This window comes from Schistocerca piceifrons, chromosome 2 (genome assembly GCF_021461385.2).
Source record: "Schistocerca piceifrons isolate TAMUIC-IGC-003096 chromosome 2, iqSchPice1.1, whole genome shotgun sequence".
Taxonomy (NCBI): Eukaryota; Metazoa; Arthropoda; class Insecta; order Orthoptera; family Acrididae; genus Schistocerca; species Schistocerca piceifrons.
This window is the reverse complement of record NC_060139.1, coordinates 970,054,644-970,072,018: the sequence shown is the minus strand read 5'-3', so window position 1 is coordinate 970,072,018 and position 17,375 is coordinate 970,054,644. Positions and strand designations below refer to the sequence as shown.

The 17,375-nt window shown below is 37.8% G+C and overlaps 1 protein-coding gene across 1 annotated transcript in view; it reads left to right on the top strand.

Annotated features, from left to right (window-relative positions):
* LOC124776413 (mitochondrial uncoupling protein Bmcp) overlaps nt 1–17,375 on the top strand; it is a 104,112-nt gene that overhangs the window by 52,612 nt on the left and 34,125 nt on the right. Inside the window, exon 5 of the mRNA XM_047251401.1 lies at nt 7,517–7,635. Within this exon, the coding sequence (XP_047107357.1) occupies nt 7,517–7,635 (119 nt within the window). The remainder of the gene's footprint in view (nt 1–7,516; nt 7,636–17,375) is intronic.

Sequence of the window (17,375 nt, the reverse complement as noted above, 5' to 3'; positions counted from 1 at the left end):
AGAATGTAACAGAGTTATGGGAAATAAAATATGTTCAAACAAATGGGATTAAGTGAGGATGTGGTTATTCTCAAATGTGTGCCCTCACTGGGCTAATGTAAGTCACGAAACTAGCTAAGGAACAAGATAACTTCCCCAGAATCAAGTAAAAATATAAAATAGTATATTGAGTTAAAATGGCTCTGAGCACTATGGGATTCAACTGCTGAGGTCATTAGTCCCCTAGAACTTAGAACTAGTTAAACCTAACTAACCTAAGGACATCACAAACATCCATGCCCGAGGCAGGATTCGAACCTGCGACCGTAGCGGTCTTGCGGTTCCAGACCGCAGCGCCTTTAACCGCACAGCCACTTCGGCCGGCTATTGAGTTAAAAGGGCTTCCGTAGAGGATATATGTTGACTTGAAATGTCTAGCAGCTCATGAACACTTTATATACCGCCGATACGTGCCCTATTCTGGCAAAGAAAGAAATGCTGGCAATACATTATGATTAAGCAATGGCACAGATTTTACTGTGAGCTATAAATCAACAGTGTGAAATGTTCTGTTGATCTTAAATGTATTACATATTGAGGTATAGTAGACCTTAAGTTGGGGAAAATAATTACGAGTAACAAACAAGACCGTACTCAAATATTGACCTGTTAATTGGTCAAATAGGTAAGTGATATGGATACATTCGTATTGAATGCGGTCTTGTTACCGCCTTCTTTTTATGAGATGTTCCTCAAAAACTTCCCAGAAGTGGGTACTTTTCGCCATAACCTTCTCATTTAGCAGGTGGATGTCAGAGGATCTACTGTGACGAAAAATCTCAACCTTGTCCAGTAGGTCCTTAAACCATCCCTTCCGTACGTGATGCAACAACTAAACTGACAAGCAAGACAGAATTGCACATCCGCTCTGGATCCAGTGAGCAGCAAAATTTGTGCCTCATTCCTCCATTCGAGCACTACGTGTTACTGTACCGAACTTTGACTCTGCATCTAGTTTGTCTGCTGTAACATACTTTGCATTTAGGGCACAGTATTTTGTATACTCCAGATTCATGTGGAAGGTTTTTCTTATCTGCACTATTAGCCAAAAACAATCCTAAATTGTTATTAGTTGATAAAAAATTCTAGTTTTATACTTCCTGAAAATTGATGCAAATTTTGTGCTGAAGATTCCATAGTACGACAGTGAAATGTACCTCTCGTTACTGTCTTCATCCTCTGGTTTTGAATCCTCCTGTAGTTCTTTATCATTATTATGCTTCTTAGCAATTATTTTTTTAAATATTAAGTTCATAATTAGCAGGGTAATACTTGATTTTGCTATACAGATAATTGTGTCAGTTTCTAAGTCATGCTTCTTTTGAGAAAGAGGTTATTTGAACAACCTGTAAAAAGCAAAATGAAAGAAAGTATTTTTTGTGCTGAGATGGGTGCTTTGACTCATAATTTACTATACAATCTGAATTTTTCTCTGAACATGCTAAACCTGTGTTTACCACCTAAATTTTTGACATTTGCGTCCGGGAAATTAATGGACCCTTCCATTCCGATCTCAAATGTAAATTTAATTTTACCATGTAATGTTTTGAATTTATTTACCACATCCTCAATTTCCTGTCATTGCTTTGAATCAGCCACATCTGAAGTACTACAAGATTTTTCTCACTAAGGTGGGATTCTTGAGAAAGAACTTATTTTCAAGTCATTTAATAAAAACGTCAGCCAAAAAACCTGAGGTAGCACTGCCCATACTTAAGCTATCTTTCTGATAATACTCTTCATTACTGAATTTAAAGTAATTGTAGTTTAGGATGAAAGAAAGTAAATCAAGGAATTCATCAACTTCAGGTTGTGATAATCTTTTCTTGAGCAGCAGACTGTTTTTCCAAATAATCATAATAGTACTCTCAGTAGGTTGTTGTTGTGGTCTTCGGTCCTGAGACTGGTTTGATGCAGCTCTCCATGTTACTCTATGCTGTGCAAGCTTCTTCATCTCCCAGTACTTACTGCAACCTACATCCTTCTGAATCTGCTTAATGTATTCATCTCTTGGTCTCCCTATACGATTTTTACCCTCCACGCTGCCCTCCAATGCTAAATTTGTGATCCCTTCATGCCTCAGAACATGCCCTACCAACCGGTCCCTTCTTCTTGTCAAGTTGTGCCACAAACTCCTCATTAGTTACGTGATCTACCCATCTAAGCTTCAGCATTCTTGCGTAGCACCACATTTCGAAAGCTTCTATTCTCTTCCTGTCCAAACTATTTATCATCCATGTTTCACTTCCATACATGGCTACACTCCACACAAATACTTTCAGAAACGACTTCCTGACATGTAAATGTATACTCGATGTTAACAAATTCCTCTTCTTCAGAAACGCATTCCTTGCCATTGCCAGTCTACATTTTATATCCTCTCTACTTTGACCATCATCAGTTATTTTGCTCCCTAAATAGCAAAACTCCTTTACTACTTTAAGTGTCTCATTTTCTAATCTAATTCCCTCAGCATCACCCGACTTAATTCGACTACATTCCATTATCCTCATTTTGCTTTTGTTGATGTTCATCTTATATCCCCATTTCAAGACACTGTCCATTCCATTCAACTGCTCTTCCAAGTCCTTTGCTGTCTCTGACAGAATTACAATGCCATCGGCGAACCTCAAAGTTTTTATTTCTTCTCCGTGGATTTTAATACCTACTCCGAATTTTTCTTTTGCTTCCTTTACTGCTTGCTCAATATACAGATTGAATACATCAGGGAGAGACTACAAGCCTGTCTCACTCCCTTCCCAACCACTGCTTCCCTTTCATGCCCCTCGAGTCTTATAACTGCCATCTGGTTCCTGTACAAATTGTAAATAGCCTTTTGCTCCCTGTATTTTACCCCTGCCACCTTTAGAATTTGAAAGAGAGTATTCCAGTCAACATTGTCAAAAGCTTTCTCTAAGTCTACAAATGCTAGAAAAGTAGGTTTGCCTTTCCTTAATCTTTCTTCTAAGATAAGTCGTACGGTCAGTATTGCCTAAGGTCAGTATTGCCTCACGTGTTCCAACATTTTTACGGAATCCAAACTCAGTAGGTATATTTGTATAAAGGTTAATGATACACAGGGATACAAATTTCACAGTGTTAGCTGTAGGGACATGATGAATGTTTGTAGACAGTTTGTAACTATTTTGAACAGAATATTGACGATGAAATATATAATGTGCCTTTCAGAAATTTTAAGGATTTGTGGATGAACTGTTGACCACAGGCCTCACAGGAAGGTGTTCTTTATAAACCTTAAGCTGTGCCCTGGTCTGGATTCATGACTTTCAGTTGTTGTTTTTATCAAGGGGTAATATTTTCATTACATACCTTAAGCTTGGCGGCATTTTTTGTCTGGGATGTCTCTGTAGTTGTCTTTATCAATCCTGGATATACCGTTGTCAATGAAAAATTTTGGTTGGAAAGATTATGTTGTGTTAAACAAAGAAGAAATGTAATTGTTGTTCTGACACATCAGCTGCTTCATCTGGAGGTAGCTACTCTCTTTTTTTACCTCTTGCAAACTTCTGCTGTTAAAAACCAAGAAAATTTATGTTACAGGATACCGTTGTGCTGTTTCCAGTATCTTGTGGCTTTTCTTTAAGCCTTCCTGGCATTTACTCTGTTGGTCAATTATGTTAATTGACTCCTCTGTTGCTGTTTAGTAGAAAATCTGTATATGAAAAGCACAGAATTGTGGATGTTGTACAGTAGAACATCTACAATTTTGTACTTTCCAACTATAATGTTAATTAAGCTTCCCTTCATCTCTCAAGACCTTACAGATCCTCTCAACAAGTGCCAGTGCCAAGCAGATATGCTCTCACCATGTAAAGATAAACAGCTTATAATTCAGAACTTGGACACACACAGATCACTGTTAATAAAAGAACACAAACACAAAACATGCAAAATAAATATGAAATTTGAGTCAAAAAGCTTGAATCTGTATCTTGATTAGAATCTTCATCACACAGATAGATCTATTTTTCAAATCTCTTGACACTTTAGTTCCTATATCACTGACTAAGTATTCCTAATGTGGGAAGTCAAAAGGCATTAGCCTATGACCAGAAATTCTGTGGAAGTGTTTTGTTGTTTAGTGATGACACCTGAAGTCATTCTCAATTCTGTTTCACTGGGGAAAGATAACGTTCAAATTTAAGCATTACCTCTTAGCAATACTTCAGTTTTTGAACCAGGGGGCCATTGAAAGCTTCAGATATTTCTTCACAAATGCGTTGCTGCATATTGTTCTGATTAAGTTACTACCAAGGACACATACTATCACAAGTGGGACTAATCTACTTCTATTAGATGGATCTCTTACTGCACATGAAAAGCCACCAAACACCCATTTAGTATCATAACTGTCTGATCTGATTAAAGAATATGATTGCTATGAAAAATGCAATAGCAACAGAATCCATTAGGGACTAACTGGAATGCAGTGTTGATAATTCTGGCTGTCACTCACTGGCAGACGAAAAAATCATTGCCAGTGTCATCAATGACCAAATAGCCAAAATCCTTACAACAGTCAGGAAAAGCAAAGTCACAATTATTGTGCTGAAGTGGCTATGAAGCCAATAAAATGAAGAAGAATGTAATGCTGTGTAATAGCTGTTTGTTAACTGTATGGGGATTTAGCAGCAACAGAATGTCTTTCATTTGTGAGGAAAAAGAACATTTAGGACCTCTTGTTGTAAACTTTCATTTGCTGCTGTTAGACATTAGTTACACATTAGTAAGATGTTTAATACAAAATGTGTACAGTTTTGTGCTTAATATAACAGTTTCTTTGTTTCATATAGCTCCTGTGATATTCACTGTGATATACTATGCAAAAAGTCTGTTATCCAGTAGCCAAAAATCTGTTGTCCAAGCACATTCAGCCCTATTTGTTTCAGATAATCAGTACTCTACTGTAGTTTCCTGCCTCCTATGTACCACATTGATTGTTATGAAAGTGTTGTCTTATTAAGTGCTTTTCTTCTTTGCATTCCATTTCAGGTTGTTTACAACCTGTTATGGTTCCCATTTCCTTTGTCCTACATCTTATGTTCCTTTTGATTTGTATTTATTTTTATGGGTAGTCAATCATTATCCATTATTTGTTGCTGTTCAGTTCATCTTCTCTTATCTTCTTCTAACTCCTCTTTTACACTGCATGTATTTACTTAATTTCTGGTACCACATTTTTGATTATATCTGTTCGTTTACACCCCTTGATACTTTTTAAAAACTCCATCTGTAGACATGCATAACTTTCTTCCTGTTCACAACCTCAAGATTCACTTCGTATAACTGTGTTGGTAGAGCAATAGCTATATAGAATTTTAATTATGTACATTAATTCATACATCATGTTCCGGCAGTCCTATCATGAATGGTTGTGGAACAAGTCAAGTTAATGCATTAACAAGCAAGGGCAACCACGGCTGGCTACTTCTGTAAATTATACTAACAACAAACTGTGAGGAGTGATAATTATTTCAAGTGTGAGTGTTAGGAGAAACAACTCTTGGGATGGGGGAGGGGGGGGGGGGGGAGAAAAGAAAAAAACCTCAATTTTGAGGTGTGCTACTTTCCAGTGAGACGGATGGCTGTTGAGCCTATATAGTCATTAACAGCCAACCGGGTTATATAGCCATTAGTGCGCAACCTACAGGGACCCAACCACAACTCAGTGCATAAGGCTTACCCAGACAAGCTTTGTATACAAGTTCTTTTTAGTTCTCTAGCTGCTCAGCAGATGTGATTGGGTCCTAAAATGTCTATATTCTCTCAGCAGTTTGGGTGGTCTGCTGGGTATAACTGTAAATAACATTAGTTACAGACCACATTCAATGGTTAACAATGTATTTGGTATTATTAAGAGTGGGGGATGGACTTCTGAAAATAATGTCACCTTTCTATTTCAAAAAAAAAAAAAAAAAAACTTAAATAGCTGCAAAATACCTCCTAGTCGAAACAGCAAGGGCTGCCCAAGTAATCAGGTTGTTAAATGATAAATCTCAGGGAGAGTGTACCATAATAACTCTGTATTATTATGACAACATTTAATGTAGTTAACTTATGAGAGTACATTGCAACGTGTTTCATCCATTTGAACGTTAGGATTTGTACACCTAAACATGTCAACATTGTGGGCACACCAGCACAGGATGGAACAGACAGGCAATGTGTGGCAGAGGTGATTTAGCTGCCCATAAAGGTAATTCTCCCTCTACAGCTTGAACTGTGTGTGAAATTACACCAATTATGCAGGGGATCAAGGAATAGGTGTCTATGTGAAAAGAAAAAAACTGATACAGGATGTCTGCATCAAACACAGTATGACACATTGCGTAATTCCCTTGCAGACACCCTTATCATTGTCAAGCCAGAGAGCCATGCAGTTGTGAGATAAGGGTGCTTGGCACTGAGGGACAATCAGCTGTTGTTATTGAAGCCAACCATCGGGCTGTGTCTTACTTCATGATGACAGATGCTTCAGTGGAATGAAGTCATCCCCCACTCCAATACGACCCAGCCGAGTAACTCGGACTTCATACTCTGATGAAAGGAGCCTCCAGTCTGTGATGCCTGTGGCCTACAGATCATGAGGCACCACGTTTTACCAGATCACATTTTATATTTTTATGAGAGGGCAGGAGGAAATTTTATGTGGTAATCCACTTTCCATTTTAGCTGATAATGAGAGTGTGGTAAACTTTCAAACTTTTGTGTAGTATTTGGACTCAAGTTTAATGTTTAGGCCAGAGGTTGTAGTGTGTTGCAGAGTGGATGGCTCATCCTCTTTTAATACAGTGATCAGCTGGCCACATCCAGCCATTGCAGTATTTTAGATTGGTCAACTGAATCTTTCTTTTTTGTTATAAGTTTTCAAACTGTAAACATGGCTTCATAAATCAATGTCCCTCCTAAGAGTCATCTGATGTTTTAGAAGATATTTACAAATTATTGTTGTTATTATTTTGCAATATGTAGCAATAGTCAGCCCAAACAAATATGGAGCATCATGTCTTTCATGTGACACCCAGTGTCAGTGGAAAGTATCAGCATGTTTCTCACCACAAACAAAATTATTTTTTATATGGAATTTTATGTGCCAGTTGGATAGAGTGGTCCCGAATTAGTCAAGTGTGTTACTAACTTTGTCAGTGTGTATTAACAGGGACAGTCAAACACTAAGAATAACCAGTACTACAGCAACTACTGAGCTGCACTGGTGCATGATGGTGGTAGTCAGTGCTGCCCAGGGCACAGAGCTGTGACTGATGGAGTACTAGTTATTCTTAGTATTTTACTGTCCCTGTTAATACATACCAATAAAATGAATATCCCATGAGACCATTTTTTGGGACCACTCTGTCATGTTTCTTAGAGAGTAATAGTTCCCTCATCTTACATCAGAAATATTTTGTACCCAAACATTTTATTTAAATCATATTCCACACTCTTTATCTTCCAGGGTGTTGGACCCACAGCCCAACGAGCAGCAGTCATTGCGGCTGTGGAACTGCCTGTTTATGACTTCTGTAAACAACACCTAATGACAACATTTGGCGATCATGTTGCTAATCACTTTATGTAAGTATTTATGTTCATTTTTATCGAATTTTTGTTGGTCTAACTTAATGTTCCACACCTGTTTTCACTGTTACATGTTGCTAACAGTGTGCCAGTCTTTAACTCTGTAAAAGTATACATCTTGCCATCTTATTCTTTAATGTCAACTTAAGAGAAATACAAATATTAAGTCTGTATAATGCTTCTGAATAATTATTTTTTACTTTTTCTATAAAGTGTGTGTGTGTGTCTTATAAAATAATTCATGTTACATTATTTCCACAGTAGTTTACTTGTGTGTGCACTTTTCATTGTCTCAAGGAACTCAATATTCTGTGATAGTTCCCTTTGTAAACCAGTAAAACAAAATCTGTGTTGTGCGAATGTTTGGTGCATGCATACACCTTTATTTGAGTGAAATTCAGAATAGTATAGTGCTTATTATATACTTAATTTTTTTTTCCTTTTGAAAAGTTCAGTACATATCTACAAAATACAGTTTACCTTTTAAAGTGTAGCATTTATTACTTACTTATGTCGGCGATGTACCTTGTTATAAAGTTTTAATTGTGTTGACTCAAGTATAGTTGCATTAATGGAGTACACTTATTAGAAATATTGGGTCAAATGCTATTCAGACAATCCTCATAAGACAGTCAGATGCCAGAATGGTTTTTTGAAGGCCTTCGTGGGTTCCTTCGTGTGTCTTTTGCAACACTTACAGCTGTGCTCCTTCACTAAGGTCTTTATTTCTGTGGACAGTGCACTAAACCCTGATGGAATGCTTTATGATTCCAACTCAGAAACAAAACTGACTAATTCTGTGACATTAATAAATGGTTGCAATCAGCTTTCACACTGATGAAATACTGCAAAACATTATAGAAAATATGGAACTTATCTAAGGGAGTGAAATATGGTGAGAATTTAATCATATTAACATGTCCAGGCATTACAGTAGGAAAAGAATTGATTAAGTCTAAGTGGGGAATAGTGGGCAAAAGAAAAGTTGAATAGAGACAGACATCCTCTCTCTCTGAGGTAAGCTTTGATAGTGATACAGTTAGTGTTCTTTAATTTAAGAATGAAGTAAATTTAAACATGAGATAATTAAAAATAAACTTGCTTGTATAAATTTGGTTGTAGAAATTTGGAAAGTACTGGAGCAAAGGGCAAAAGAAAACAAAAATTGTGAAAATTACTGTATGTACTAATATTACACACACACACACACACACACACACACACACACACACACACACACACACACACACACAGGACTGCTGTCTCTAGCAACTGCAGTATGACTGCAGTCATCAGTAAGGTGCATTCACATGCCTATCTGTGACTCATGCATTTAATGTTGTCCAAAAACCAATCACACCCAATGAGATAATCCACAATACCTCATGTCATCCATGACACAAAAAAAGAGGTTTTCGTGCTATGGTAGACAGAATTAACTGCTTACCACTATCTGATAAGAACATCGAAATAGAGCTAAATATATTGAGATGTTTACCCTTGGAAAATGGACACAATCGTGAAAATGTTTATGAAAATTATTGAGATAAGAAAAATTAGAACTGTGAGGTAAGTAGCAGAGAAATAATGTTAATAATTCAGAAGTAAAGGAGATCACTCACTGAGAAACAAGAAGTGTTAAGTCATTGGCAGGCACACACAAAAGAGAATCAAAATTTTGTAAGCTGCTCCAAGAACCTGTGTACGTACATTGTTCCGGCTGGACACACCATGTCTCTCAGCCATCGTAATTTAATATATTATTTATTGTTAATGTTGATTGTTGCCGACTTATGTGGTGGGCCTTAATCAAAATGATATTTCATTCAATTTTGATTTACAATTAAATGCTTTTGTGAAGTTCTCTTTTTTTTGACAATATTAAACTTGAGTGGAAATTATTTTTTACGTTAATGAACGTTAGACTCACTGAATCTTAAAGCATGAACATATAAGTTGAACAATGGAATAAAATTTTCATATTAATTTCCTCGGCTAGTCAGTTCACCTTAAAGCAAAAAATCTTTAGTTATTAATTACAATTGCATCCCACACATGCGCGAGAGTATTTTTTCTTACCTCCGTTAACCATTGCATTGTAGTTGGAGTCCTGGCTCTGGCTCTCAGCTGTTGTACTGAAAATAAGAATCTTAAAGCTACGTATTTCCTGCAGTGTCAGGTGGCTGTGAAGAAAAATGTATATTATGTTAGTAGCGGGTGAGTTTTTCGCTTCCGCTAAGTTTTATAAGTTAATATCGCCACGTAATGGCGTCGTTAGCTGCATCGGCCACTGCGATTGTTGCACTGTAAATTACTCTTATGCAGGTTAATTCAAGGAAGGCGGACATGAAATCGGGATCATCTCTTACAAATTAAAAGTGAACAATAATATTAAATCAATATATTATCTGCTTAATTAGTACAAATATGCTTACATTTGCCAGCACTCGCAAGATTTCTGTCTACACGCAACCAAGACAAGAGAAGAAGTGAAGATGACTAAAAAATTAACAAAAGAGCGTATCCTGTCGTCTCTCTAGATCATTTTGTTATATTTCTTTGCCTTCGAAACTTACACAGAGAAATTATTATAATACGGATACATGAGAAAAATGTATATTATTCAATTTTTAAATGTCTCTTCTTTATAAATACTGTTTTTTAAGTCTTTTCTTATTATTTCACTGTGGACGCTATATTGCCCCCCGAAATGTTTATGTCATAAAAAAATGTTCGGGTTTTTTGACATAAATATTTCCTATTTCATGTGCACAGTGTCCACACGCAGATTTTTCTTTCACGGTCTACATATGTCACATCGTATGTTTAAGTCGTCGTACTTAATAATGTTTGTTGCACACAAAGTGTAAAATAGATGAAGTTATTTACATAACAATATAATATACAATTGGTTACGAATATAGTCATGAACAAAAAAAAAGGACATAGAATACAATTAGTTTGACAGTTACGTTATGACCTGTTACATTGGTGCATTCATTTTGGCTGCTTCTTTTTGGGATTGCAGCTTATACAGTGTTGAAAAGTATACAATTACGAGTTAGTCTGTAATTCTTGAAGTCCCAGGGGTGTCAACTGTTTTTTTCCCCATTTGGCGTGGCGGTAGGGAATCCCTGGGGAAAACCTCGGCGGAGCGACAGACTAACTGCTTTGGTTACTTTCACTTAATTCTTTCTGGGATGTCATTGTGGAGCGACAGACTAACTGCTTCGGTTACTTTCACTTAATTCTTTCTGGGATGTCATTGGAGTACAGAATGTGCATACGTTACGAACAATTTTTCGTTGCACTATGCAAAGAAATGAGGTCATTATAACAATTAATATATCGTTGTTATTGATTGCGGTGTCGCTGGTGATGCGTTTCTGTCTCGGCCGGGCGTGGCGGAGTGGGATGATATCCACCCCCCCGCTTGTTGGCAGGAGTCAGCTCTGCTACCCATCTCCGACGTAGTACATGAAACATACACGCAACCAACGTAATATTTCCCTCCCGCTGCAGATGGTTACGCTAGTGGGAAAGAAGCATTTATTAGTGCAGCAGTTGTTGTTAAGTTTTCGCCAGTTTCCGCGTGTCAAGTCAGCATTGTCTTGCAGAATACATGACATGGATCTTCTCCTGTGAATGCAGTTTTGATGCAATACTGTTTCTATTACACGTCAGTTTTTTTTTTTTTTTTATATATAAAATTATTTATGTTTTCGCAGCACTCGCAGGCACTGCTGAGTGTTCCAATACGAGCTTAGCACAAACATTTGCCGTTTCTGCAGTCACTGTTTAGCAACAGTCCACGCATTGCATTCCAATCTCACATTATTGTACTCACTGAAATTACAGTCTGTCCCAAAAATATGGACTGTGGGTTCACTTCACTTTAACAGTTCACATTTATAAGCAAATTCAGTTTTTCATGCGTAATATTGGCGTTTGGCATCTTCACCGCTGCTGAAAGTTTAATACTAGCACTTCACTGTCCGTATCACAGTTTCACCTTCACAGTTTTTCACACTGCTTAAAGTAACTGTTTCGATTAGTTCACAAACACTCATGTATTTCATTCAGTCTTAACTGGATTCTGACTCATGCTGGATTTTACCAGTCTCTCGCACTAATTACCCCCTTCCATTTTCCAACAGAGTCGTACTTGCCTTCAGAATTTTCACTATACAATTGTATTTCTGTGTCATCTGAGGTAAGTCCCCATGTCAAGTCTGCCTACTCATTGCGTACTTGCCCTCCAGAGCCAGGCTCAACTTTACAAAACTTTGCCTCTCGCATTATTTTACAAATTTTGTAATCTAGGCCTAGCGTGCAAGTTCCTAGATTAGTGTTATATTTGTGACTTTTGTTTACACAATTAATTCGTGCAAATCTCTGCCTTAGCAGATGTCAATATACTTTAACAGTGCTTCGCGTTAGTCGCGTTTACTGATTTGCTTTGTACCTTGTCTACAACACATGAGGTGATATACACCCCGCACTCATGTTGTATAGTAAATTATGAATGAGCATATTTCAGGATCGGTATAGAAATAAATACATGGAATAACATATACACTATAATATTGAATTTCATGTTTCACTACAACTACAGTTCAAAAATATTCATGACACACTAATGAAAGATTCTTTCATCATTACATGCTGTTGAATTTTTTTAAAAATATTTTTAAAGCATTTTTTAAAAAAAAAATTAAATTTGTAAAATATTCTTAAACCTACATTCATTTTTTTTAAAAAAAATGAAATTTGTAAAATATTCTTAAACCTACATTCATTTTTTTAAATGCAATTACTTTCAAATTACCGTTGTTACATAACATCTACAAAATTGAATCGTACTAATCCTGTGTGCCTCATTATCTTTACCTGTTACACTAAAACCTGAACATTTACACACAGAAAATAATACACTATAAACTTAACCTATTATTCACATATGTAAAAGTTGCTCTACTGCGCGAACTTCTTTAAGTCTTTGTAAGTATTTTTCTTATTTGCTTTGTAACTGCTTCCTACTTTGACCACGGGATGGTGTAGTTTGCGTGACAGATAGTATTGTGAGATACTACTTCGATGTTATAGGTGTGACCGTCGATAACACAGTGTTTTTCCGAAAACACATTCTCATAATCTGTAAGTAGCTGAGTCAATGCGTTTTGTTGTGCTTCAGTCAAATGTTCTGGCTCCCTGACTTTCATGGCTATCAGTTTCTTTTTTTCCTCTCTGTCTTCAGTAATAAACTCTTTATAATATGCTTGTCTTGTACTTAAGTCAGAATATAAATTCATTACCTGTATTCCTTCGAATCTAGACTGAAAGCTCTGGCAGTATTTACTGTGCACTTCCTGTGTCCTCAACAATGGCAAAATTACATGTCTACCCTCATTCATAAGGCTTACTTTCCCACACAAGAGGTCGATTTTTGCGTCCCTCTGGCATAAAAATTCCATCCCCAGGATGCAATCAACACCTAATCCCTTAACTACTAGGAATGATCTTTTCATTGCTTAATTTCCTACCGTAAACTCGACTTGCACCTGGTGGTTTATGATATGAGATTGTGCACCTATTGCACCTGTTACACGACAATTCTTCACTGGCAATACTGGTATTCTATTATTTTGACTAAAGTACTTGTAAAAATTTGCTCTCATGACATTGGTTGATGCACCGGTATCGACTATTATCTGCATTGGTGCTCCGTACATATCTGCTTACAATATAGCCTGCACAACACTTTTGTCGGTTCGGTTACATTTCTGCGGTATGTCTACAAGTTCCTTTTCTATTTTTATTCCCTCATTGTATGTCAGCATACAAAGTTTATGGCTGTCATCCGTGAATGTGTCCTCACTACACCATCCGGCTGCCAACAACGGAGAGCATATCGTGGCTGTTTTTAGTTTAACGGATGAGCATTAGTGGGTTGACAGTTGTCTGTCACTTCCACTAACCTCACATTGTGGTTCTGGTTGTTGTTGTTGCTACTGTTGGGTTGGCCGCCCTGCCTCCCCAATGGCGTATTTTGATACTGTGTATGGCTCTGGTTTTGCGGTGGTCGGTTGTAACTTCCTGACATGTTCTGTGATGCAGCTGGGTTGATGTTCCATTGTGGCGCTGTGTTTTGTTGCCTCTGTGGTGTCGGTTCATTACAACCATACCACTGGTTTCGGTTTTTCTGCCATTGCGGCTTTCCGTGACCATTATATCCATTAGTCATGCGTCCATGATGATGTCTCTTCCGATTTTGACGATTATAACCATTGCCGTTATAACCATTCCCTTTGTTTGTGCCTCGATTCTGCTGCCGGTGCTCATGCCTATTCCCGTTACCATTTGGTACTAAGTTACTACTTTTACTGTGGCTGCCATTGTAATCGGCTTTTTGTTGTTTACAGCCTGCATGGTTCCACTTGTTTTCAGTTTTCATATCTTCGATCAATAAGTCAACAGAATCCACTATTTCCATCAATTGTTCTATATCATATTCCGGCACATTGATAAAATATCTTTTAATTTCTCTGGGCAACTTCATTTTTATTAATCTGATTATGTCACGATCGGACATGGGCTCGTCCCAGTGCCTGGTTTTGTTTATATGCTTTTCAAAATATTTGCGTAACATTCCCATCTTAGGATTGTACATTTCTGGACTCTATAACTCCTTCCGTAGTCTTTCTTGGATGCTATCGGACCAGAATTTTTGCAAGAAAGCACCTTCAAACTGTTGCATCTTTGGATGACATTTTTCGGACACGTCGGTGGCCCACAGTGCCGCGTCACCTTGAATAAAGGAGACCATGAACTGTATTCTTTGTCTTTCCGTCCATGTCCTGGGAAACACATTCGTGAAGCTCTTAATAAATACCACAGGGTGGACATTTTGCATTTTGCTATTGAAGAGTTGGAATGTCCTGTGTTTTATCACATTGTCCTCCTTTTTGCACATCTGATTGCTACCTTCTGTGGCATTCATTACTTCGTGATGTGCGCTGCACGGTATCACATATTGTCCGTGCCCGTAATTCACATTAGGTTGTGGTGGCGCGCTCGCACCCTGCATACAGTCTGCGTTATTATAGTAATCAGTACGTGGAGTTGGATTCATTATCTGTCCTCCACGGTTTACTTTGCTTTCCAACACAGACAGTCTCCGCGCGACCTCCTGTTGCCAATTCGGCAACTCAGCTGTCGCACGGGATTTGATCTGTGTTAATGCGGCGTGTAGTGTGGCAGCACTAGCGTCAATATTTACACTTGCAGCCGCAGTTGCTTGTTCTACAGCTGTTTTTACATTGCTTTCAACCTTTGCAGATATCTCGCGATCCTTTACTTCTAGCGATTCATTAAATTCGTTTTCGACTTTTTGAGCTTGCACTTCCAAATATGTATCAACACTTTTCCGTGCATCTATCTCCACATTATCCATGCGGGTGGTTAAAGTCTGGACATTGTCTTCAAGCCTAGCCTGCGATATCTGTGATTTTTGCATCTCGCCGGCTAAGCTTTGCACAAGATCAGGTATATCCTTGCAAGTGTCCTGCATCCCGGCAAGTTTGCTTTGGATACTGTCTAGTTTCGCTTCACTGCACTGCTCTTGCTCAATGAGCTTTTGCGTAAATTCTTTCCCTTGCTCTTGTAGCATTTTAGCCAGTTTTTCGTCCCTTTGTTGCCCTTGCTCGTGGAGCTTTTGGGTTAATTTTTTCTCCTGCTCATGTAGTATCTGAGCCAGTTTGTCATCTCTTTGTTGCCCTTGCTCATGGAGCATCTGAGCAAATTTCTGATCTCTCTCCCTATCTCTTTCTTCTAACCTGCGCAGAAATTCTTCAAATGGGTCTGCAATCGGTGAGCATACTTGTGCCCCACTTAATCTAGCACTCGGTTGGCCCACCTGCCCAGGCAGAGGAGTTGTTGTTATTCTATTCCCATTGTGCTGTGGAGTGTCATTCACCGTCCACGATCCTCGCCCCCGCTCCAGAAATTATGGGATTCATTTATGTTTTGCAATTGATCCTCACTTTCCATGTACAGAATTTTGTTCGTCTGGTACAGATGCTTTAGCTTGTCCTATCTTACCCATAATAAATTCACTTTAAGCCATTGACAGATCTTTAACACTGATACACACACAAATAATTATCCCCTCTAAAAATACACACATAAATACACAAATACACACAATTTAATTTGCACTTTACTTACTATTTTTTTCACCGAAGGTATCTAATGTGCACATGGGTTCGATATTCCACACAGAGCTACACAGGATGCTTGCACAATAGGCCTTACACCTTTGTTATTTCTCTTTCACGTAATCTTTTTTCTATTCTACACTTTTTCTTCTCCAGATCTCCTCAGGGTGTGGTTTTGTTGTTGTACCTGTAAAAGAATTCATATAGGCATTAATATTTTACAATTAGACACATACATAATTACATTCATTACAATAGAATCATGTTTAATAAATCTCACATTTTCTTTGATCGGGCCTCAAAGTTGTGGCATGAATCTCGCGTCCGTCGGCCGTCGTAATTTAATATATTATTTTTTGGTAATGTTGATTGTTGCCAACTTACGTGGTGAGCCGTAATCAAAATGATATTTCAGTCAATTTTGATTTACAATTAAATGCTTTTGTGAAGTTCTCTTTTGACAATATTAAACTTGAGTGGAAATTATTTTTTATGTTAATGAACGTTAGACTCACTGAATCTTAAAGCATGAATATATAAGTTGAACAATGGAATAAACTTTTCATATTAATTTCCTCGGCTAGTCAGTTCACTTTAAAGCAAAAAATCTTTAGTTATTAATTACAATTGCGGCCCACACACGCGCAAGAGTATTTTTTCCTACCTCCGTTAACCGCTGATTGTAGTCAGAGTCCTGGCTCTGGCTCTCAGCTGTTGTACTGAAAATAAGAATCTTAAAGCTACGTATTTCCTGCAGCGTCGGGTAGCTGTGAAGAAAAATGTATATTATGTTTGTAGCGGGCGAGTTTTTCGCTTCCGCTACATTTTATAAGTTAATATTGCCACGTAATGGCGTCGTTGGCTGCGTCGGCCGCTGCGATTGTTGCACTGTAAATTACTCTAATGCAGGTTAATTCAAGGAAGGCGGACATGAAATCGGGATCACCTCTTGCAAATTAAAAGTGAACAATAATATTAAATCAACATATTATCTGTTTAATTGATACAAATATGCTTACATAGATCATTTTGTTATATTTTTTTGCCCTAGAAACTTACACAGAGAAATTGTTATAATACGGATCCATGAGAAAAACGTATATTATTCAATTTTTAAATGTCTCTTCTTTATAAATACTGTTTTTTAAGTCTTTTCTTATTATTTCGCCGGGGACACTATACATGCCTGGTTTTCAGTTCAACAAGTTAACTGGATGGGGGTTGTGTCAGATAGAGTGGGTGGTAGGAGAATGGCACAGGAAGCAGAAGGAGGGGTTGGAGATGGGTAGCTAGCAGTTTAGAGGAAGGCAGTGGGTGTGTATAAAAGGAATGTGGGAATGAGGATAGTAGGTGCACATGCTCGGCGTGTGGCACACAGGTGTGGCCCATGATAAATAAGAGAAGAAGGGAAAATTGTTGTGTGGATGGTGTGCGAGTAATGGGTTTGTGCCTAGTAGATAGGTCGTGAACCAACCATGGAACTCAAGTGTGTCATGCTACAGGGTTGTCAACTTTGTTCTT